Source organism: Ostrinia nubilalis, chromosome 23, assembly GCF_963855985.1.
Source record: "Ostrinia nubilalis chromosome 23, ilOstNubi1.1, whole genome shotgun sequence".
NCBI lineage: Eukaryota > Metazoa > Arthropoda > Insecta > Lepidoptera > Crambidae > Ostrinia > Ostrinia nubilalis.
Window position 1 is genome coordinate 145,262 of NC_087110.1, and position 24,633 is coordinate 169,894.

Below are 24,633 nucleotides of genomic sequence, written 5' to 3' on the forward strand. Positions count from 1 at the left end.
AGTAGTTTTTTTGTTGAAAAGCCGTCAAAAGCGTAAAGCTTGGCTCGTATGATGAAGATAAAATTCAAGCTGATTTCTTGTTCCGAATAATAAATGAGGTTATTACAGGCGACCCGGAATGATAGGGTCATAATAGTATCGGTATAGATCACGCCCTAAATAGTCTTCAAAGTTATCAATTTGGTGTATTTTTTTATTATATTCGAGAACCAAGCACGAACCTCAAGTTCACCTGTTGTTCTGCACGTCGAACTGCTGCTGCGGCGCGGGCACGTCGGACGCGTGCGGCAGGTGCGCGACGCGCGGCAGCGAGTCGTCGTAGTGCGCGCGACAGGAGGATTGTTTTATAATGGTACAGCCTTATTTTGCGCCGATATTCTTTTCTCTATTTTATTGTCGAATGCTGTCAAACACCTGTCGTTTGATGTATAAAGGTAACCCACCTCGAACTGCACTTCGAACTGCTGCTGCGGCGCGGGCAGATCGGTATATTTTATCTAATTTATATTCGAAAGCCTGTCGTTTGATGTAAGCGTAGGACGTCCGTCCACAAGGTGGACCGACGACCTCATAAAGGTAGCAGGAAGGCGCTGGATGCAGGCCGCTACCAACCGGTCATTATGGAAATCATTGGGGGAGGCCTATGTTCTGCAGTGGACGTCCTTTGGTTTATTCCACTTTGTTCACCTGGGTGAACAAAGTAGATTTTTTAATGTCCTCATTTACCTCGGAACCATTTCACCCAAGTGATATCACCCAGACGAATTGAGGCGACTAAAGCAGTCGCCTTTGTTCACCTAGGAATTAATTCACCCAGGTGTACAGATGCGACTTTTTTCATTGGTCAAGTGGACGGATGATGATGGTGTATAAAGGTACAAGCCCACCTGTTGTTCTGCACGTCGAACGGCTGCTGCGGCGCGGGCGCGTCGGATGCGTGCGGCAGGTGCGCAACGCGCGGCAACGAGTCGTCGTTGTGCGCGAGAGAGAAGGTTTGTTTTTGGTATAGACACTTTTTTGCTCCGATTTTCTTTTCTCAACTATTTTATATTCGAAAACTGTTAAATTTCTGTCGTTTGATGTATGCGTACAAGGTAGACCGACGACCTCATAAAGGTAGCAGGGAGGCGCTGGATGCAGGCCGTTACGTTACCAACCGGTTATTATGGAAATCATTGGGGGAGTTCTGCAATGGACATCCTTTGGTTTATTCCACTTTGTTCACCTGGGTGATTTTACCTGGTATAAAGGTGCAACCCACCTGTTGTTCTGGACATCGAACGGCTGCTGCGGCGCGGGCGCGTCGGACGCGTGCGGCAGGTGCGCGACGCGCGGCAGCGAGTCGTCGTTGCGTAGAGCGGGCAGCGCGCGCGATAGGAAGCGCAGCGTGTGGTTTCGGATCAGTTCGCTAAAAAAGGTTAATATTTTAACTTTTACTTTTAAATACTCGTTGCTGATTAAAATATTATTGTATTAAATAGATGCCTAATATTAAAATATTAGTAGTGGTATACGCAGAATAGACAAACTTAAGTGGCAGTGGACGGGCCACATACGAGTAGCTCGAAAAACTGAAAACACATGGACGTTAGGGCAGAAAAGTTCTTGAGTGGCGACCACGGATCAGAAAACAGAGTAGGCAGGTCTTTCTCCGTCAGTGGACCGACGATCTAGTGAAGGTCTTGGAAGCAGTCAGCGTAGGACTGGTTGTGGAAATCAGTGGGGGAGGATTTTGTCCAGCAGTGGATTACATATAGAGTTGAAACTAAGTGGTATACTCACTCAAAAAGAGTAGAGTTCCCCGTCAGGACTTAAACCACTAGTAGTGGATACTCACAAGGGGTAGGGTTCCCCGTCAACGCCTTAGCCCAGTATTAATGGACTACTAGTGGATACTCACAAGGGGTAGGGCTCCCCGTCAGGACTCTGCCCCATGGGGTTGCGCGGGATGTCGCCGCGGTTGAGGTCTCCGCATAGATTGTGCGCGGTGACTGGTAGTGGATACTCACAAGGGGTAGGGCTCCCCGTCAGGACTCTGCCCCATGGGGTTGCGCGGGATGTCGCCGCGGTTGAGGTCTCCGCATAGATTGTGCGCGGTGACTGGTAGTGGATACTCACAAGGGGTAGGGCTCCCCGTCAGGACTCTGCCCCATGGGGTTGCGCGGGATGTCGCCGCGGTTGAGGTCTCCGCATAGATTGTGCGCGGTGACTGGTAGTGGATACTCACAAGGGGTAGGGCTCCCCGTCAGGACTCTGCCCCATGGGGTTGCGCGGGATGTCGCCGCGGTTGAGGTCTCCGCATAGATTGTGCGCGGTGACTGGTAGTGGATACTCACAAGGGGTAGGGCTCCCCGTCAGGACTCTGCCCCATGGGGTTGCGCGGGATGTCGCCGCGGTTGAGGTCTCCGCATAGATTGTGCGCGGTGACTGGTAGTGGATACTCACAAGGGGTAGGGCTCCCCGTCAGGACTCTGCCCCATGGGGTTGCGCGGGATGTCGCCGCGGTTGAGGTCTCCGCATAGATTGTGCGCGGTGACTGGTAGTGGATACTCACAAGGGGTAGGGCTCCCCGTCAGGACTCTGCCCCATGGGGTTGCGCGGGATGTCGCCGCGGTTGAGGTCTCCGCATAGATTGTGCGCGGTGACTGGTAGTGGATACTCACAAGGGGTAGGGCTCCCCGTCAGGACTCTGCCCCATGGGGTTGCGCGGGATGTCGCCGCGGTTGAGGTCCCCGCAGAGGTTGTGCGCGGTGACTGGTAGTGGATACTCACAAGGGGTAGGGCTCCCCGTCAGGACTCTGCCCCATGGGGTTGCGCGGGATGTCGCCGCGGTTGAGGTCCCCGCAGAGGTTGTGCGCGGTGACTGGTAGTGGATACTCACAAGGGGTAGGGCTCGCCATTGGGGCTCTGGTTACTAGTAGCGGATACTCACAAGGGGTAGGGCTCCCCGTTCGGGCTCTGCCCCATGGGGTTGCGTGGGATGTCCCCTCGGTTGAGGTCCCCGCAGAGGTTGTGCGCGGTCACTAGTAAAGCCTGGTCCGTGAGCACGTAGAATTTTGTCCAATGATCCCAAGCTGCCCATCCTTGTCGCTCGCACGTAATTATGTTGCTGTCGCGCTCGCGCAATCACTGCGGGCGCGCGTCGCACAGTCGCGACAGCAATATAATTGCGCGCGAGCGATAAGGATGGGTAGCTTGGGGTCATTGGACGGGATTCTACGTGCTCACGGACCAGGCTTTAGTAGATACTCATAAGGGGTAGGGCTCCCCATCATAGCTCTAGTAGTGGATACTTACAAGGGGTAGGGCTCCCCGTCAGGACTCTGCCCCATGGGGTTGCGCGGGATATCGCCTCGGTTGAGGTCTCCGCAGAGGTTGTGCGCGGTGACGTGCGGCTTGGCGTCGCCTGCCTCCGGGCACTCCACGTCAACCTTGCGGTAGGGCGGCGGACGCACTCTGGGGGGATAATTACAATAATTCGTTAGAAAGAAAGAAACATTTATTACAATGAACATCACTTAGTTAAGGCACAGTTAAGGACAGAGAAATAGCACATAAATATTGCAAGGAAATAAAAACTGAACTGAGCAGTGCTATCCTGTCGCAACAGCGATGCCCATCGCAATGGGACTCCACAGCATATGCCGTGGCCCACGGTGGGGAAGGCCACGACGCTTCCACGAGGCTTGTACAAAGGCTCGTGGTGCATATCTTTTCACTAGCGGCCGCCCGCGACTTCGTACGCGTGAATCCCGTTTTTCCCGCTAATTCCCGTTCCCGTGGGAATTCCGGAAATTCCTTTCTTAGTGCACCTCTACGGTACCTAAGCTACGTCCCTTCCAAATTTCAAGTGCCTACGTTTAGCCGTTTAGGCTGTGCGTTGATCTGTCAGTCAGTCAGTCAGTTTCTCCTTTTATATATTTAGATAAAGGTTACTAAACCGTTGTTGCAATGGAGGGAAGTCGAACCTTAACTTCGAACTCCTCCTAGGTATGTTCTGATTCAAATTAATCAGAAGAACATAGGAGTGGGTTCAATGACAGTTTAACTTTCCCCCGGGCCAAATTTGATTGTCCTGATTTTTACTGGACTGCTTGGGTTTTCTATTGGCGTTCAAGCTGTAGATCCTGGCTACACAGGAGTTGCAGCGGTGGGCACGAGAGCTCAGAATAGTCCCGTTGCACAAAGGCTAGATATGGCTGTCCAGAAATGTATCCAGCCCGGTTCTAGGCAAATACCTCTAAAGTCCGGTTGCCGAGTCAAGGGTCGTTGGACGAAATTCTACGTGCTCGGCGACCGGACTATAAATAGCTATTGATTTATTTATCTGTGTAGTCACAAGTCAAGCACATAGCTGAAGTCAGTGCTTGAGGTATTGGCACGGCACGGGAGGGTTTTTTGTGAGGGACTTTAGACTTGTATACTCCGTCACGTCAGAAGATGTCACCTCTCCTGTGTCGCTCCTATTCCCCAAGCATTGATTTCAAGTTCTGAACTCAAGACTCAAGTTATGAATACAAATAAATAATGTTATGCGAAAATATCTACGAATAACGCTCTAAACCTAGCAAGCGTTTTTTATATGTTATACAAATATTAGTTATGGTACGAGTATGATTCATGTTTTGAACTCTCTCCTGGCGGCTTCAATACTAAAATTGCTTATCAGAAGGTTAATAACAACTAGCTGATATTAAATTAAAAAGTCTTACAAATGACAGGGGCCTACAGTTTTCCGAATTTCCCGATTATTGCATTATTATGGACGATTATGGATCCCGGACTGACAATAAATTTTTTCAATTTCAATTATTATTGCTTTGCTTAGTTGCGTGCTCTAAGCAAAGAGTTGGTGCAGTATCGACGCGCGTGATTTGATTCGTATGCCGTTACACGTACCTAACTGTGGGTTTGTCGATCAATTATTTTATATCATATTTTATATCAAGTGTAATTACAATTACCACTTACTTCCAAATAATTATCTTCTGTTTTAAACGGTACTTCAATTACAGAAATTTATTCCTATTTTAAATGGGATAATGAGAAATCTATTAAAGTCATTGCTCGTATAAAAGACATCAACGCGTCACGATCGCCCGTTTATTTATTTGTCATAAGTTTCTGTGATTTAATGTTGTCAGAGAAAGTAACAATCGACGCCACTTGTTGCGGCTAATTGTCTTTAGTTGGCACTTTCTCTGTTGTTACAACTTGAGATGACCACTTAGAGTTAAGTGTGATGACGTAATTGGTGAGCGGTAGCTAGCGAATCATGTGTGGTTCCTTATGGGCAATTTGTGTGCTGTTTAGAACAGTTAAAGTTAAATGTTAACAAACTGCTGAACTACAAATCACTACTACCGGCTTGGGTATGACCAGACCTGTTCATCTCCGCGAGTTTACATCGAAAACAAAACACGCACGATGGCCCACCTACAGGATACTATTCGACAAGGCCTCATATACGTACGAGCGAACATTGACTCACGCACGCGTATTCTTGTGTATGATGGAAGAAAATAAGAAAATGGTGTACTAAATACTGTGCAGTATTTAACTGCCTAAATAATAATAAAAACACAGAATGTACTATTTAAGTTGCCTCAAGACACTGAGAGGTAAATAAGTAGTTAATATTATTATTCATGATAATTCATGCTACCTAAATCATGTATTTCCTCCGCCATTTTCCGCAGTTTGGCACCTCACGTCACATCATTTTACCGAAGTCAGCCCTATAGCTTCGGCGCAGTGCCGATCACTGACGTTTGTCAACAAAATGGTGCTTGACTCTTGAGACAGGCTAAATTACACCATATTGTTAATGACATTGAGCATACATTTTTTTAAATACCTTCGCGAAGTAAAACTTCTGTACGTAGTACTTATTATTATTCTGTGGTATGACGGAGTAAAATGGCGGTAACATATAACAAATGGGACTGATTGATGTGCTGTACTTTCGATTCTCTTCAGAGCATTCATGGTTATGAAGAGAATGGATGGCAACTAATTAACCTATTCTTGCCGGAGGGTACACGGCACTACTTTTACTCTCTTTCTTTTAATTTTGGCAATGACTTGAGGCGTTAACTCATTCATAACAGTTTATGAATACGGGAAGTAGGGGAGACCTAGGAGAGTTGTGACAATTTTTACTTTAGGGGCCATATCTCGCTCAAAAAACATTCTACAGCTATGAATCATAGAAATTAATGTAACGCCGTTCCTTCTGTTTTTAAAACAATCACCAAAGTTAACTAAAGTATTAGGGTTTCTAGGAAAATCACCAAAATCTTAGACCACTCCCTCTGTCACAACTCTCCTAGCACCGAGGTAAGTTGTGACAGGTACCTACCGAGGTGAGTTGTGACAGCATTGTATTTCATCTATTAGATATAAAAATACCATAATACTCAATCAAATATGATTTTTTAGCAAAAAGGTACTTTAATCATCCTTTAGTAACAATTAAAACAAATAGTTATAGGATATCGTTACACAGATTGAGCCACATTTCTCCAGCTTTCATTTTTCTCCCACGACACTGGATTTTTTTTATTACATTTTTAGCTAATATAGTCACTTAATATATTTTCTTTCTCTTCTGTAAAAATGAAATAGTCGCGATGGTATAATCCATAGACGGAGCTTTGCCTTCTGGGTTTACTTGATAAGCCTATTTCTTCTTAATAATTATATCTTGACAAGTTTAGATTGTAAGAGGTCGCAGCGTATCTTAAACTTTAACCGTTTTTAACCTAATCACTTCATAAGCCAGGTCCTATATTTCGACTCCAGCAAGCAGTTCCTCTATATGGCATTCATGTATAGTTATTAGGTATTCAGAATCAAAAAAGTAGCAGCAGGCAATTAAACAAATTATGAACCTACTAACACACAAAAAAACATCTAAAAAACATCGTGGAAATGACCCATCAGAAAAATTAAGTAAACTAGGAGAGTTGTGACAGGCTGTCACAACTCTCCTAGGTGTTTAAAATGACGACTTGGTTCGAATAATATTTTTTATTTTCTAAACACGATGCGCATACAAAATATCAGTGCTACATTTTGAGACCTGAATAACCATGCAACTTGAGAAAAAATAACACAACAGTGCACATATACTAAAACATGATTTAAATTGAAATACAATTTTGACGAAAAACTTACTTTTCGCATTTTTTTGTACACAGACGTCATATTTACGAAACCGTGCCTCGTGCGCCGCCCGCAGGTACTTAGTTAAGAAGAGCGTCTTAAAAGCGACAAACAAGCATTTTTTCCAGCTTCCTAACTATATTAAGTAAGGAGAAATCGTCCTTGTCACAACCTACCTCTGTCACAACTCTCCTAGGTCTCCCCTAACGCCTCAAGTATCCAGTACCAGTGAATTAGGTACTGGGCCTTAGACTAGGCGCAGACCATCGATTTTTAGTTGGCCGATAGTTGTGCCCGATTTTAAATTGTATGAAGAATCGGCCAAATCAAATCGGTGTAATGTGCGCACTCCCATACATGCCCATACTGATCAACTGCCCGGCTAAACTATTGGCCGACGAAAAATCGATGATCTGCGCCTAGGCTTAGTTAGATCAACTATAGGCACGGGCACGTGAGGGTGATTTCGGTGAGGGTGGGTCAGCGAGACTTCAGATCTTCAGATTTGCATGCTTTGTCACGACAAAATTTGCCAAATGTCAATCCTCCCGCGCCGCTCCAATTTATCTATAATCCGCTCAGGCACTGACTTAGATAAGCGTGTTGGACACTAATTTAAAATGACATATTTTCCATACCAAACATCACTTCAAATTACTGTTCAATGCACGTGTAACTAATAAAGTAAGGAGGTTAGAATTCGGACGCTATAGGTCTAGCGATATGGATATGTGATATTAACATATTATGACATAACAGAGGATACAAATATGAAGGAAATCAAAAGTATCGCTGACGTTTGACGTCTCAAAAACAACCTCCCGTGCCGCTCCCATACCTCAGGCTCACTCAATGAGGGCTATCGTATTTATACTTAACAGTTGGCACCCCTGGCGATTGTCAGGACCTTACTCTACAGTGGCGCCATCTTGATGAGTGCAAATACGATAGTCCTCCTACCACTTTAGCGCTCACCAGTTGGTGCCACTGTCTTCGCTACTAGCAAGTGACAGGACCTTACTCTACAGTGGCGCTAACTGGTGAGCGCTAAAACGATAGCCCTCATTAAAGCTAGACCTATAGTAAATGTCTGACTTTGCCTTACCTAGGCGGCGTGGCGTTGGGCGACTCCACGAACGCGTAGTAGCCTTCGGGCGCGTCCTCCTCCTCCGGCGCCGGGTCTTCCGCTCGCGGCGCCGGCTCGTCGGCCGGCACCGGCGCCGGCGCCGGCGCTGTGGTCGGCTCCGGCAGCACCGCTGATAGCAGCAGCGAGAGAACCCCCTGGAAGGAATCGGTAAGTTGCATTGAATTTATTTATATTCACAGATAGAAGACCTATAGAGCGCAACAACATAACTATACTAGTGCCAGGTAGGTACTGCCGGACATCCGTGACTTGGTTCGTTTGTAATTCGGAAACGTTCATCATGATCAATAGTCCGCCTTTTTAATGTAATAAATCATCACATTTAGGCGATTTAACAGCGCGACAAACGCGCGACAGACGCGCTGCCGAAAATTTCATACTATGTGACAGCGGATGCATGCCTTCACATTATTAAAACGCCGCTGCCGCGCTGCAGTCGCGCTACTAACGCCCTAATATGAAGCGCTCATAGTTCTTGCAATTCACGAAGGCGAGTGAGCTTTCCTTGTGTGTGTACGTGTACATCCACATAACGATAGTGTACTGTCTATCAAAACTTTGAACGTGAACAGTAGCAAGCCACCGCACATGTGAAGCTCACTCGCCTTCGTGAATTGCAACAACTATACCTCATATTGGTTTATTTCCACAAGATGGATAGAGGACTTTAAAAAGGTGACAGGAAAGTGCTGGATGAAGGCTGCTTCCAACTGGCTAATGGGGAAGGTCTAGGTGAACATCATCATCATTTCAGCCACAGGACGTCCACTGCTGAACATAGGCCTCCCCCAATGACTTCCACATCGCACGGTTGGTAGCGGCCTGCATCCAGCGCCTTCCTGCTACCCTACATGTGAACATACAACAGATCATTTCAGTCACAGGTTGATGACTTATTCATTGTATACTTTGTTATACAAACATTCTCTTTTTCTGATTTCGTGCGTTGTACGATTAACCGAAATACCAAAATATGTTTTTGTTATTCAAAGTCGTGTGCGGGAACTGTTACAGTTCAAAAAACTTTACTAACGCAATATAATATAACTAGTAAACAACTCCATTTAGCGTTCCATTCGTACTTATTTAATGTTATATGCGAATGTAATACTTTCTGTCTGTTGACTCGCCTGAAACTACTAAATCAATTTCGATGAATGAAAGAAGAAGATACCTTTTATATCATAAATATGAAATGTGGTCGATATAAGCGATGATACTTTCATCCAATATAACCTGTATATGCACAGAGGCATAGCTGGGCATTAACTCGTTAATCCGTTAATCGTTAATTAACGAAGTTAACATTTCTATTAACGGATTAACTTTTAAGTTAACTTTAAAAAATGTTAACGGACTCGTTAACTTCCGTTAAATTATCCTAAGTCCGTTAATCGTTAATCCAGTACCTACTATTTACCAAAAAGATATATCAGGCACGCTGAAAAACGCGTTCTGACAAGTACGTTCGGGGTTCCAGAACTTCCAGAAGCCAAAACAACAGTTTTTGTAACCAGATCACTAACGACACTTTGTTAAAGCCTGGTCCGTGAGCACGTATAATTTTGGTAGCTTGGGGTCATTGGACAAAATTATACGTGCTCACGGACCAGGCTTTAGTATGTGTGGGACAACTCTTGCAACTGAATTTTAAGACCAGTTTTCCTGAACCGATTGAGCTGAAATTTGGTATAATTATGTAAGTACGAAGACAATGCACTGTTATGGTACCATTGAGCTGGTCTGATGATGGAGTCATGAGGTGGCCATAGGAACTCCTAAATGAAACGGTGGCATCGCATCGAATTTGGGTTCGTTGGATTTGTCTTTTTGAGCACTTTAGTACTAGATGATGTCCAGGGTCCTGATGATGGAGTCAGGAGGTGGCCATAGGAATTCCTAAACGAAACGGTGGAAACTTATCAAGTTTGGGTTTGCTGGATTTGTCTTTTCGAGCACTTTGGTGCTAAATTGTATTGTAATTGAACCAAGGCTCTGAGATTGATATACTACTAAAAAGTGTAAGCTTTTATTCTGAAATGCAGTTGTACTAAAACGAAAAAAAATATTGTACTTATGCAAGGTTCAAATAATTTCGAAAGCTTGTAGTGCAAACATAAAAGAGGAATAAATTCCATGCGCGATACAAGCTTTCGAAATTATTTGAACCTTGCATACAATTATTTTTTTCGTTTTATTATCATGACAATGTGTTAACGGATTAACGATTAACGTTAACTTCCGTTAAAACTTGCGAAACGTAACGTTTTAACGTTTAACGAAGTTAATTTTTTTATTAACGGTTTAACGATTAACGAAGTTAACTATTTGATTAACGGTGCCCAGCTATGCACAGAGGCATGAAAACGACCCAATGGTACGTTTTGTAACCATGCCAAATTACATTAAAACCTGAGATCTGAGATAGGTCTGGGCATATATGGGATAAACTCGTCACCAGTATTTTCTATGTCAGCGATATGAAATCTTTTTTTTTTGCACAACAAGGCAGATATTTGACCATAATCGTACCTGATGTTAAGTGGGATGCAGTCTAGGATGGTACATTATCTAACTCATATTAAATATCGTCGTTTGCTAGCACCAATTTGAGGTCTAGCTATAAGCTATATCGTTTCCTCTATAAAGTGCAGACGTTGTAGGCAACAGGGCCGCGGACTAGAATTTGTATGGGCAGTTAGTTACCTTCGCTATCGGCTGCCCAACATCTGAATCAAGGTAGTAAATAAGTGTACATATATATAGTAAATACTGAGTTTAGTTATTTTCACCGTAAATAAATTACTGATTGACTGACTAACACCAGTACTCACAAACGATGCTTGCTTAAGTGAAGCAGCAAATCAAACAGCGTTGAATAGAGCTCTGTAATTGGTTCGTGTGTCACCCTGTGCGTCCACGCGCTCTGTGAGACCTCACAGTAATGTTTGTGAATACGGGCGTTAATATCTCAAATACTGCATTTACAAGTTACAACTTATATTTATGTATGTTGGCATGGCTTTGAAATCTAAGTTAAAAAACAAAGCATTAGAATAGATTGCCATACATATATTTTAATAAGTATTTCATTTTTCAAGCATTACATTAAGCAGCTATAGTTTATAATTAACAAGCTTATTAAAATTAATTTCTGATGAACAGTTGCAATACATTTTTCTAATTTACTATTTCTTCATAAATTGTAATTTTGTTAATATTGATCGAAACAACATAACTATACCTACTAGTGCCAGGCACTGCCGGACATCCGTGATTTGGTTCGTTTGTAATTCGGAAACGTTCATGATCAATAGTCCGCCTTTTTAATGTAATAAATCATTATTTTATGATTTATTCGCGTTTGTAATAATGTTCAATTAGTATGACAGTTAACATCTCACTTACTACTATAGTTCTAGTGCTTAACTTATTCAGTGCTTGAGGTAGGGAGTGGCTCGGGAGGGGTAACATTGACATCTGACATGATTGTGGATAAAACTAGAAGACTGAATTTTCAGTATCCATGCAGGCATTGTAAAGACACGATATATTTCAAATTTCATTCAATTTGAACCAGTAGTTTAAGAATTATAACGGGTCAAAGTTTCTTAATTTTGTCACTTACTGACTGACTGACTCACCGATCATACAAATCTGATGCTGAAGTTTGACCCATACCTCAGGCACTGATTGAGTCAATTTTGGTAAATTCTGATACTTTTTAATCGACGTTTTTATTCTCGATGAACAAGCCGTACAAATCATACCAATAAAAGTATCTCTCGTTCGTTCGTTTCAGCCGAATGACGTCCACTGCTGGACAAGACCTCCTCCAAGGTTTTCCACAATGAATGGTCCTGCGCTGCCAGCATCCAGGCTCTTCCCGCGACCTTCACCAGATCGTCGGTCCACCTAGTAGGAGGCCTGCCCACGCTACGTCTTCCAGCCCGTGGTCGCCACTCGAGAACTTTTCTGCCCCAACGGCCATCGTCTCTACGAGCTATGTGCCCCGCCCACTGCCACTTGATTTTAGCAATTTTGCGAGCTATGTCGGTCACTTTGTCTCTCTCACAATAATCTAAAATCAACAGTTATCCTACTAATATTATAAATGCGAAAGTTGGATGTCTGGATGGATGTTTGTTACTCTTTCACGCAAAAACTACTGAACGGATTTGGATGAAACTTTACAGTATTACTCTTTATAACCCAGAATAACATATAGGCTATAATTTATGACGATATGTGACAAATTAATTTCAATAAATAAATAAGACGGCTAAAAAACGCCATCTATCGTTATTGGTTAAAATCTACAGCGCTGGACAAACTACTGTTTTTGACATTCGTAAATATTCATGCCGTGAAACGCAATCTATCAACATGATATCTAACGGGGGTAAAACGAGGTCCACGCCAACGAAGTCGCGGGCGGCCGCTAGAAGGCTATACATTTATGACGATCTATAACAAACTAAATTTCACGGGTGAAGCCGCGGGCAAAAGCTAATAGCGAATATTTCCAGCTCGAATAACGATACATTTTCCAGATTTTCCACCCGCTCGGTATCATAACAGTTGAATGGCGCCGGTGCCCGCGCCGCGTGACGCGCGAACCGTTACCGCGCGCGATGACCTGCATACCGCGGCATATAAGGGAATTACATACGTCTCTATAAGACGCACATCCGCGCTTTGGGAGGCACGTTAAAAGTTATTTCCAACTAGGCATAAAGGAAGATCGGATATCCTTCTTCTTCTTCTTGTCATGTCGAAAACAAACCTACATAGCGTCAGCCCAAAACTCCGCCACAAGAATGGCGTTGTCAGTAGCCTTCATTAAATCTTCCTAATCTTAATAAATCGGATATCCTAAGGTAGCTTTAACACATCTGAGACTAAACCAAGATAAAACTCTCGGTCTTGATAAATAGCTCACGTCAGCACCAGTCCGTACTCAACTTAAGTATTAATTTCGCTTTGATATGTCGTAAGCTTTTTACCCTTTGAGGAATGGATACGAACAAGATAATCCAATATTATGTGTCTAGGAGTCCTAAGAGATCTACAACTACAGATACAAAGCTAAGAAAAAATGGAAACTACAGAGAGGTTTGCGATAAATTAGTACTAGATAACAAACAGTCCAGACAGTCTGTCTTAGTGTCTTTTTAGGAGGAGGGCCGAACCCAAATGAAATGGGAAAATGCACAGAATAAGAATATCCTCCAACTCCAAATGAAAAGAAGGCATTATTCCTTTTACATATTTTGAACAAAAAGTAAATAAAACATCTTTAACGAGATGTGGGCCTAACTTGCGATGCTGCAATGACCTCTATTTGCTCCAACTTTCATCACTTTCCTTGTCACTCAGTGTAAAATGTAATTTGTGGAGAGTCAAGTGTCCGTGCCACACTATTCATAGCTATTAGCATTTACGACGCGGCCAGACAAAAACAATGAATTAAAATGTAGAACATACTAACAAAATACTTTATATAGTAGAGAAGAAGTGTAAAAACCTAGTTAATTAAGTTTATGTGCTAGTTGTTTGCGAAATTGCGTGTTTTTTAAACTGCAAAATTATAATTGCTTTGTCTTTGACATCACTCTCACTCCTCTTTATTAAACTACCTACAAAGGCACTGATTCATGCAAGTTTTTTGCACTATCCCGTTTAGTAGTTTAAGTGTTTTAATAATAACGTTTACGCGAACATCCCGTTTCCCGTAAAACTGGAATGCCACGGAATTAGCCTTTACCAATCTAGATTCACGACGTCATCATTGAAAAAGATAAAGTTTAAAATAATTCAACTAGCGGCCGCCTGTGACTTCGTACACGTACACGTGGATGCCATTTAATTTTGCAAAATCCCGTCTCAATGAGCACCTACGTTCTAAAAGGAACCCCTATGCAAAATTTGAGACTCCTAGCACTTGTAGTTTCTGAAATTTCGTGATGAGTGAGACAGTCAGAGACCATTCGCTTTTATAAATATAGATTCGTCAATTTTTTTTGTGACCTCAAACAGTCCAATAAAATGCCCATCATCTAAGTCCAGAGAGGAATGAAAGTATTTCTGCGTACTGATAGTAGTACCACCTGTAGAGGCTTCACTCAATTAGAGCGCTTACGTGCTATTATTTGCCCATCAGCTCGTTACGGGGCCGTTTACTGTTAGCGCCAATTACCGCAGCTGCGGGAAACGATACGCACTTGGAGATACATAATAATTTGCAGTCAGTCCAACAACTCTAAGGAGTTTTATTTAAGGCACAATGTCTTATGTTAAGACTTTTGAAACTCCAAATTAGGTTCAATGAACACCAAGAAGGTCTGCACCAGTGTGAAGATTTCTATCGAACTTTCCGTAGTTTTCAATGAAAAGTTCATCTTTCTAACGAGCGAGGAGGGCTCAGTAGTGAGTTTTCTGAACTTCTCTTAGTTGTGGTACGTCTACAAACCACAGGTGTCATTTCATTCACGTAGTCCGCGTAATTTGACAGCCGAATTACAGCAATTTTCGGCTGACATCAAAAGAAATTGGTGTATCTGTTTTCACTTACCGCTGTTTCTTTTTGCCTGCCGGCTATGGTCAAATTGTTTTAAATTATGACTACATTAAAGCATTAAAGCGAGCAACAACTTTGCAGTATATTTGTGTTCAAATGCTTCAATGCTTATGTTAAGGCTGGTTTTAGAGTAATGCGGTCCGGAGGAACCGCTACGCTCCCTAGCAGTTCATACAGATCGGCTGTGCGGAGCGATCCGCACTGATAGGTCTGCGTGACACTAAAACTAGCCTAACCCGAAGAAAGATGCCCATCCATGCTCGTCGTCCCTATATCGAAAGCTAGTTATTTGGGATTCGAACCTACAAATAATCCGGGATGTATGGCAACACCATACCACAGTGGAAATTATAATCCCACACCCTGCAGGAAGTTAATGTTACTTCTATGAACATTTGCAAACTCATTTCGTTGCAACGAGATCTTGAAGGGTGTTTTAACGATATCATTATAATAATGTCCGTCAATTGAATTTAATGAGAAATTTAACAGACACGGCACGACTTAGAAACCGTTTCCATAAACATAATACTTTCACTACATTTCCCAACTTTAATGTCATCACAAGAAAATTGCCTTAAGTTTTGTGAAACGCCTACATTTCAATTTAGCCGAGAATTCATTGGAATATGAACCTTGTGTGGTTTTGATAAGTGTCCCGATTGTCTCATTGAGATCGTCCCGGTGGTTGGCACCCAACTACCATGATACGGTATGTGGGTGGTTCAGAACCGTTCACAAATATTTCAAAACCAGTTGCGGAATTTATGGTAAATTACCATCATTTTGTGTTCTTGACGTTGTTAATATTTTACGGAATTTATGTGTTTTTGAATATCTTTAAATGGAATCGCTTAATTTAATTTTTATTTGGGACAAGCCAAACGAGAAAGAAATTTTTGTGCAATATTAGTTTTTGATCAACAAAATTCCATCATCGCTACAGTTGATTATAAAACCGGATTATCCCTCCATCATGCTAAAAATGTTTAGGCTCCTCGGTTAAAAGATGTAATGTGCATCGATAACACAAGAAATGCAGTTTCACCGAATGTCACCAAGTTACGTTAGTGGGAACCACATACCTCAATCAAGTATGCCATTTTTTTGGGATTGTTGATAGAAGACGACATATAAGATTTCGCTGAATCTTTACAGAAATAGAATCTTCATATTTACTAGTTCAGAAGTCGAAATAACACGGACAAAACAAGCGAGAACTTGACCGGTAAACCATGGCCGTTGCTCTACATGGCATGTTTCCAAAGATCCTGTTATGCGCAGTTCCCATGACCCTGCGCGGCGACACTTGCTCAACTTAACTGTTCCTTTATATTCCCGCCGCGTATGTCACCGGCTGCGCACGCGCCGCCATAACGCACTATGAAGCGGTAAGATCACTGGTTATATGGGAATAATCCCAATTTCCTATCCCATAATTGCAACTCCTGTTTTGCCAGGATCTGCAGTTTGGGATGCAATGAAATCTGACCAGTGAGGGTTGAGTGGTTCCGGAGATATCTTATAGTCTTTGAATCCGGATGAATTTTATCAGAAGAATAGTCTAAATTGAGAGTTGTGATTGAACTATTAAGTCCTCTATTTCTTAATAAAATTAGTGACTTTCGTGATTACAACTCCAATAACAACCGATGGATATAATGGAAAATCTTTAAAAATGTTTGGTATAAGATCAATAATAAAACACTTATGGTGTAACTAAATCGTTGTGGATAAAAAAAAAAAAAAAAAAAAAAAAAAAAAAAAAAAAAAACGTGACTGTATCCAGTTATTCTTCAAATAATGTTTGTCTACTAATGACCCGAACGTCACATATTCTCACACTTTCTTTTGTAAACTTTAACGGGACCATTTTCAATAAAGGTTTATGAGATATAGTGACTCGGGAACTGTGAGCATTCATTTGATGTAAATACCTAAAAGGTCGATACGAGTACGTTTGTTGTAATTCAAGTAAATAATGTCTATGTGGGCTTAATCGTTAGTACTCCAATAGGTTATTTTAAATCAGTAGTTATTAGGCACTTTTGAAAGTGTGTTTGTATGTAAAGCCAGAATTAGTTTTAGTATTGAGCACTGCTCCAACGTGTCTTACTACGTGTTATAAAAACATAATACTGAAACGGATAATGCTGCCTCAGTTTGCAATGAAAATAGCAAAATTTACTTCGCAGACGTGATCATTTGTAGTATCAGACACGAGGGGGACTATAATGCGCTATTTTAGACGACAAACGTGTGGGCTTATCGCGTAAAATCGATAAATTGACGTGATAAAAGCTTATCGCGGCGCGCATCCTAGGCCTACTGGCAAACAATAAAGTTGGCTCGTGCGGCCATTTTACTTTCGTAATGACTTCACCATGGGCTTTATGACGCTCGCGCTGAGTGCACGGCGCAGGCGCACCGTTATGGCGGCGGGAACCAGAGCGTGGCGCGACGTATTGCTGAGACGAGTGCGTTACGTTGAGATCTAGTCCATCCGTCAGTTGTCGTCCATCTTGCGCATATTGATTTATCAATTCACTGGCTTGCAAAAATTAAAAGCTGACTTGACTCAAATCTGAATGACAAATTAAATCTGGATTACATATGTCCAAGAAGTGTTGGGACACCACGACAAGACGTTCAAGATAGAATCAAATGACGGAAAGGGGGGAAAAACAGACTTCGCGTAACGTGATAAGGCGAGGAGGCAGAAGAAGAATAAGAAGCCCCAAATGCTCGCGAGGAACAACAATTATTATTGGTCGTATGATAAAGTACCTAAACTATGAAGGCCTAGCGTTGGGTATACGTTTGTGCCTGTAAATCTGAATAATAGTCTGACAAGCCATGATTGACGCTGTGTAACCACTTTTTATGAGAATCGACTCTCGATCGCTTACAATACCGTAGTAAGAGTGCAGATAATTAATACAATTTCATCCCCCAAAGATAATGATGATAATTGTAGTGTAACTGACCCTTGTCATTTCCACTTTAAACCTATTTATGCTCACTGTCTTTTACTTACTTCGTACATACGTACGTATGATGGTGACGTTTACGTTGGCATCTTTATGTTACACTTTTGTCTCAGTTCGCTTTCACTCCAGGATCAAAACAAAGAGCTTTGAAAGCTCCGTCTGGTTTTACCGGACGAAAGTAGGCGGTCAGGGGCGTGGTCATACCAGAGTAGTGTTGCAGGAATATGAATCGGTAGTGTTTTCCACTAAATGTCGATGACTATGTTGAGCGTTTTGTGATGTGGGTGTGAACAAGTAAACAAACCTTGTTCTTAGATGGCATCGAAATGACACTGAATACGATGGTCCAAGTCACCAAGCAATAGTTGGTGTAACTTGCACAATAAATAGACGTGACTACTTATAGGCAAGTAAATAAGATACAGCAACAACACACCACTTGGCTGTGTGTTGATTTTGAATATTAATGAACTATAGTCTAAATTATCGATAAAGTTGATATATTTTATGTATCTTCAATGAAACCTCAATTCATAAACGTAAAGTTTAACAAGTTCATGGACATGTAAAGACATCGCACTATGATACACACTCTACAAGAGAAATACAGAAAAATAGACTGATAAGATAGAGTGAGGAAAAGAAGGGTTCTTCCTTTTCTTCTCGTGTGAATAACAAATTTCGCCGTTTAATTAAACGTCTTTCGATATAACAAGATGATTAATCAGACAACACTAAACCGTATATGGCGCCGGCACACTTTGCTTTGGGTTTTTACAGACACATGTCTTTGTCGAACAGCTTTGCGGGGCTACAGGTTAAGCTAAACTTATACCGAATTAATTTAAGTCTAGATTCCTATATTTTACGACGAATTTGTTCGTGTTTTATGTTCGTTAATCATTAGACGGGCTGCAGTAAGTCGCTTGCAGCACGGACGGAAGCAAACTTTACGCAGCTTAATTGGTTTGCGACTACTTAGGTCTGAAATACGCCCTCGGCGTTAAGCACTGTCGTGTTCCTCGTGTTCATGTAGTTCCTTATACTCATCAGATGGATAACATTCCGCAAGTAATTTTAAACTTTATTTCTTTAGCATAACTCTAAGAATCAATTGAGGAAATTGGTCATTGGTAGGTTGAGATGCTATCCGTACTTCGAGGGCAAGACGATTAGTATTTTGTTCGTTGCATATTTTACTGTCGCCAGCGGGGACGGCAGGAGGAAGCTACGTGTTCTAACAGATCGTTCGTCAACTCCACAACAAGCTGGAAACGAGTTTGGGTAAACTAAGGTCAGAGTGATTCCACTTAAGTGTTCAATCAGGGTTTCATGATTTACTAGGGGAAATGACGGAGAAACAGATAGATAGAGTAAACGTAGAATTCCTTTGTTTATCACTTGCCCTCAGAATTGAACGAAAGAGAACAGAGAATTTACTGAGAAGTGGTGGAGCCATAAGTGACTACATGCTGCTTCAACATTTTGAAGTACTAGTAGTAAGAATCAAAGATTGAAACCACATGCCTAGTTTTCCGAGTCAATGTAACAAAGAAACAAATACCGAAGAATAGAGTTCCGTGACTACTAAAGTTTGCAATAAGTTACTTCGAGTTGATTCAAATGTGTCGGTACAGCAGATGGCTCATTTTCGTGACTAAAAAAAAAACTGGAGCAAACCACGACTGCACCTGTGCGTGACCTGTGCACAGACAACGAAGGTGATTTAATCTGCCCGTGACGTCACGGTCCCGTTAGCGGCCTTCACCCGGTCAGTGGGCCGGCCGTTGACCGCATTGCGCGCGCGCCGATCGACTAAATTTAGATACGATCGTGGCTTGATTGGGGAACAGCTGTTGCTTCTTTTCACTACACATGATTTATCAAATAAGGACATCTACACTCAGCGGCACGGAATTTGGCCCAAGCCTAAACAACCAGATATGAGGCCAAATAGGTATTGTATACCTAAGTTTCGTGTGAAACGTTAACAGGACATTTGTTTTTGTTAATTTAAGAGGCTATATTCATAAAAAAATGCGTCTGTTTAACTTTTTTGACTCTAGAAACGTATTTCGTTGTTGGAGCGTAAAGAGTACGGGTAAGTTTAAATTCGATATTGAATGTTGTAAGGGTTTGGCGTTTTGTTTTTGTTTTTAAATTAATCTTAGGGTTATTCTCGATTCCATAATTTGAGAATAATGCCCATTACTCCAGCAGCTCAAGTTGCTCAAATAGTGTTGCTTAGAAGTCAAGGGCGTATGCAGCGGGAGATGGCTGAAACTTTCAATTTATGGCATACAAACTTAAGATACACGTTAAAAAGGCATAACCAGGCCGTCTTTTACACAAGAAGACCAAGAAGTGGGGAATTAAGGTGTATGTCAGCGCGCGATGATCCGATTATCGTGCTTGCAATATCAAGAAATCGGGTTCTCACTACGTTTGAGATACGCCAGCGTTTACAAACAGCAAGCCCAGTGAATGTCAGTAAGCACACAATAAGAAGAATGATGGAGGATCATAACCTGCATACTCGAAGACCAGCTTGAGGACCAGAACTTCCCAGATACCTTCGCGAAGTGCGACTTACGTTTTCTAGAGAACATGCAAATTGGACGCAAGGCTGATGGAGTAAAGTTCTATGTATCGATGATTGCAGAGTCACCTTAAGAGCTCCAGACGGCCGTGGAAGTGTATAGAGAAGGTGCGGAGAAGAATTAATACGCAAACAGACAGTTTTCATAAAAAGTCTACTCCATTAGTCTAACGTACAATTTGCATGTTCTCTAGAAAACGTAAGTCGCACTTCGCGAAGGTATCGTAGAAGTTCTGATCCTCAAGCTGGTCTTCGAGTATGCAGGTTATGATCCTCCATCTTCCTTCTTATTGTGTGCTCACTGACATTCACTGGGCTTGCTGTTTGTAAACGCTGGCGAATGTCAAACGTAGTGAGAACCCGATTTCTTGATATTGCAAGCACGATTATCGGGTCATCGCGCGCTGACATACACCTTAATTCCCCACTTCTTGGTCTTCTTGTGTAAAAGGCGGTCTGGTTATGCCTTTTTAACGTGTATCTTAAGTTTGTATGCCATAAATTGAAAGTTTCAGCCATCTCCCGCTGCATACGCCCTTGACTTCTAAGCAACATTATTTGAGCAACTTGAGCTGGAGTAATGGGCATTATTCTCAAATTATGAAATCGAGAATAACCTTAAGATTAATTTAAAAACAAAAAACAAAACGCCAAACCCTTACAACATTCAATATCGAATTTAAACTTACCCGTACTCTTTACGCTCCAACAACGAAATACGTTTCTAGAGTCAAAAAAGTTAAACAGACGCATTTTTTTATGAATATAGCCTCTTAAATTAACTAAAACAAATGTCCTGTTAACATGTCACACGAAACTTAGGTATACAACACCTATTTGGCCTATTATCTGGGTGTTTAGGCTTGGGCCAAATTCCGTGCCGCTGAGTGTATTTTGCACATCACTCAAACTGAATGTATATGAATGGATCCAATATTATAAGCAGATTGTTGAAGAGATCAAAAGTTCAATAATTTTGATCACCACCAACACAAAAAACTTACTCCATTCAATACTTTATCTACCTAACAAGTAACTGAGCTCAATGTACCATCTATGTATATGTATTTGTTGACATGAGCCTCATCAAATTGTCATTACGGTCTAAATTACGGTGAGCTTTTGTGAATCCTAAATCGAAAATTTAAGATCTGGCAAATATGGGAATCGAGGATAATCACCGCATTGGCCAAATGTTTGACATTCCGCCCAAACATTGGCTTTATTTGCAAAAGGAGGTCTGCCATTGTGTCTCTGCACCGGCGAGTCTGACCCTAATCCGCCTCGGAGATATGGCAGCGGAGCGAGAAAGTGTAGCAATTTATTGCACTGTTCACCTATATTGGGAACACAAACTGTTTTGCAGAACCATATAAATACGAGCTTCAAAGCGAAGGAAAATTTTAGATTACTTCCAGGTTTTGATTTGAGGCAGCCGGTTAAAACGACAAGTCGCATTTGAAATTCTGATTACCTTATTAAAGAGGTAAAATACCTGAGTTCTTCATATTTAATAAGCCATCATGAACGTAGCACTTCCTCTAGTTACCAGAGCATTTTGTTATCAGTATCACAAATTATGGTTAAGGGTGTTCACATAACATTACTTTTTTGCTATGATTGGTCGATGGAAAGACTCGACATGACATTTAATCAGTTCATTCATAATGGATCATCTTCATTATCAATTAAGTTAATTTAAATCAGATGCCTCAAAAGCTCTTCCTCATCTGGCAATCAATGCCAGCGTATTTCAAACGTTAGAGTCAGTCGCAGCGACTGCCATCCCTACTGGGCCGCCTCAAGCGAGACCGTGTATCGGTTTACGTTAAAGATAGTATTTACTCGTGTTATAAACATCGATCGCTCGATAGGAGATCATGGAATATTCATCGTAACGGCACCGATCGGAACGGTGCCGATCGCATTCCACCTGCGAGCTGCGTCTGCGCTCGTCCTACAGCGATTCGTGAATTTCTAGGCCTATGCTCGTAACGGCTTTGAATTCTTCATGCTATTTATGCGATTTGGTATTTCCAAGTTTTAAAAATGATGATGCTGTAATATGGCAAGTTATGTTTGAGAATTTTAATAGAGTTTTTATTGATGAGGGGTTACAGTACTATTAAACGTCATATACCAACCAAACTGACAACAACTGATTGCTTTGTTAGTTTAAGTGAATTCGTGAAGACAATAAATATTAATGCTTTTATTTACTACGTGCAATAGAAAAAGGATGTGCAAATGATGATAGCGGTATTCCACACCGATAATTTCAATCTATGCCAGAGGCTATGGAAGCTAATGAAGGGAAGGCTATAGATTATAAAATAATTTACTAATAGGCCGTATATCATAGAAATAATATCGTCTAATGATTAGACGATATTAGACTCTAATCTATTTGATTAAGTTTTGCGAGCAGTGAAGTTGTCTTCATCAATCAAAACACCTTATAAATTGTAACAACGAGCACTCGTTAGAGCAGCTTACATTTCGTAGAAACGATCGCTGGTATGTCAATAAACAGCGCATTATTTTGTTTTTATATTTATTGTTGTGCGGCGCTAATCGCCGCGTTACTTTCTACGCAAGTTATTCGTGGTCCAGTTATTTCTTGATCGTTTTACAAACGTTTGACAGCATTTGGGGCACGAGCGGCCAATGGGGTTAGCAGTTGGGCCCAACTCGAGATCCGGTTCGTTATCTGAATTTCGTTAACTTCATAACGTAGATTTAAGTGTACCTGCCTAACCTAGGTACCTACTTTAGGTCAAATTATGTTACTAGTTTAGTGAAGATCTTTTAAATAATACTGATTTATTTTGTACTTGACGTAAAAGTTGTTTATGAAACGATACGTAACGGTAACGGTAATTTATAACAGTCCTTCCTTATGGATTGTTTTATATCTAGTACAACCTCAAAGTAAAAAAAATAAAATTGCTAGGTAATTAAATCGATGATTCTTGAAAGATAGGTATCTCATGTTCAAGCATGAGGGGGCATTCAACCATGAAGACTGCCTGGCCTGGTCTTGGTATACCCATATAAATAAATCAAAATTTCACTCAGGGGTGATTCTATTGTTTCACTCAGGGGTTATGATTGTGTGTTCTGTGGAGCATCTTAAAAAAATCAAGAAAATATTATACGAGATTTTTTAAAGAATGTGCAGAATTAGAAAATATGCTAAAACGACATTAAATTCAAATTCTGTTTAACTCATTACATTGGGTATATTTTTTTCTTAGAATGAAATTCATTTAATGAGTGTTAAATATAATGCTAATTAAATATTTTCAGCAAAGTATGCTAGAACGTCAATTGATTTGAATCTGCATTTTATTTCCATCTAATATTTCAATTATTCCAGTCTTTCTCTACACATGTAGGAAACTACGTATAATTATTATAACAGCATAATTATTTATCTTATTTTCATTCATAATATTCAGTTACCCGGAAGAAAAGTAAGTAAAAAATGAGATGGAGACTTACCAAATAAATAATTAAATTCTGCGCCATTTTCACTTCAGTTTCAATATCACACACCTGGCCAATGTCACAATTCACCTGACCATTTAGGACAAAAAGAAAAAAAAAACAAATGAAAACTTTCGAATCGCGCCTTTTTGGTGGCGCGGATTTTTTTTAAAGACTTTAGGCAAAGGCGTAGATTGCGTGCGGCTTCACGATGCGCCTGCGCTGCACTGTAGCGGGCCTCGGAGAAAGAACGGGATATTGTGTCGATTCGGAAAGAGGACATCACATAGAGCGGCTATAATGACGGAAAATTATGTGATAAAGATAATTTCATGTTATTTCTCCAAAGTAACTGTCGAGCGTAAAAATTGTGAGGCAACTAGCTTCTGTAATTTTCTTTCCAATTATCCAATGTAAGGCTACATGAATCTACAATTATTTGCACAAGCTCGCAACAGTTTTTGACTTTGAATCTGTGTTTATCAGTTCTCCCTCACCTACTGAAGCATATAGACATCTCAGACTCTCCTACTATATTATTGCATCTCATCTACTATATAAAAATAAGTCGGGTTTTCCTCCCTGACGCTATAACTCCAGAACGCACGAACCGATTTCCACGGTTTTGCATTCGTTGGAAAGGTCTCGGGCTCCGTGAGGT

The 24,633-nt window shown here is 41.4% G+C and overlaps 1 protein-coding gene and 1 long non-coding RNA gene across 2 annotated transcripts in view; both read right to left on the minus strand.

Annotated features, from left to right (window-relative positions):
* LOC135083440 (uncharacterized) overlaps positions 1-24,633 on the minus strand; it is a 262,840-nt gene that overhangs the window by 106,886 nt on the left and 131,321 nt on the right. The window lies entirely within an intron of this gene.
* Positions 684-24,202, minus strand: LOC135083157 (SH3 domain-binding protein 1-like). Its single transcript, XM_063977892.1, has 5 exons — positions 23,988-24,202; positions 8,273-8,448; positions 3,298-3,456; positions 1,262-1,408; positions 684-687 (listed from the first exon to the last, which is right to left on the minus strand). Exons 1-5 carry the CDS (start codon positions 24,012-24,014, stop codon positions 684-686), a joined length of 513 nt encoding a protein of 170 aa, XP_063833962.1. The 5' UTR covers positions 24,015-24,202.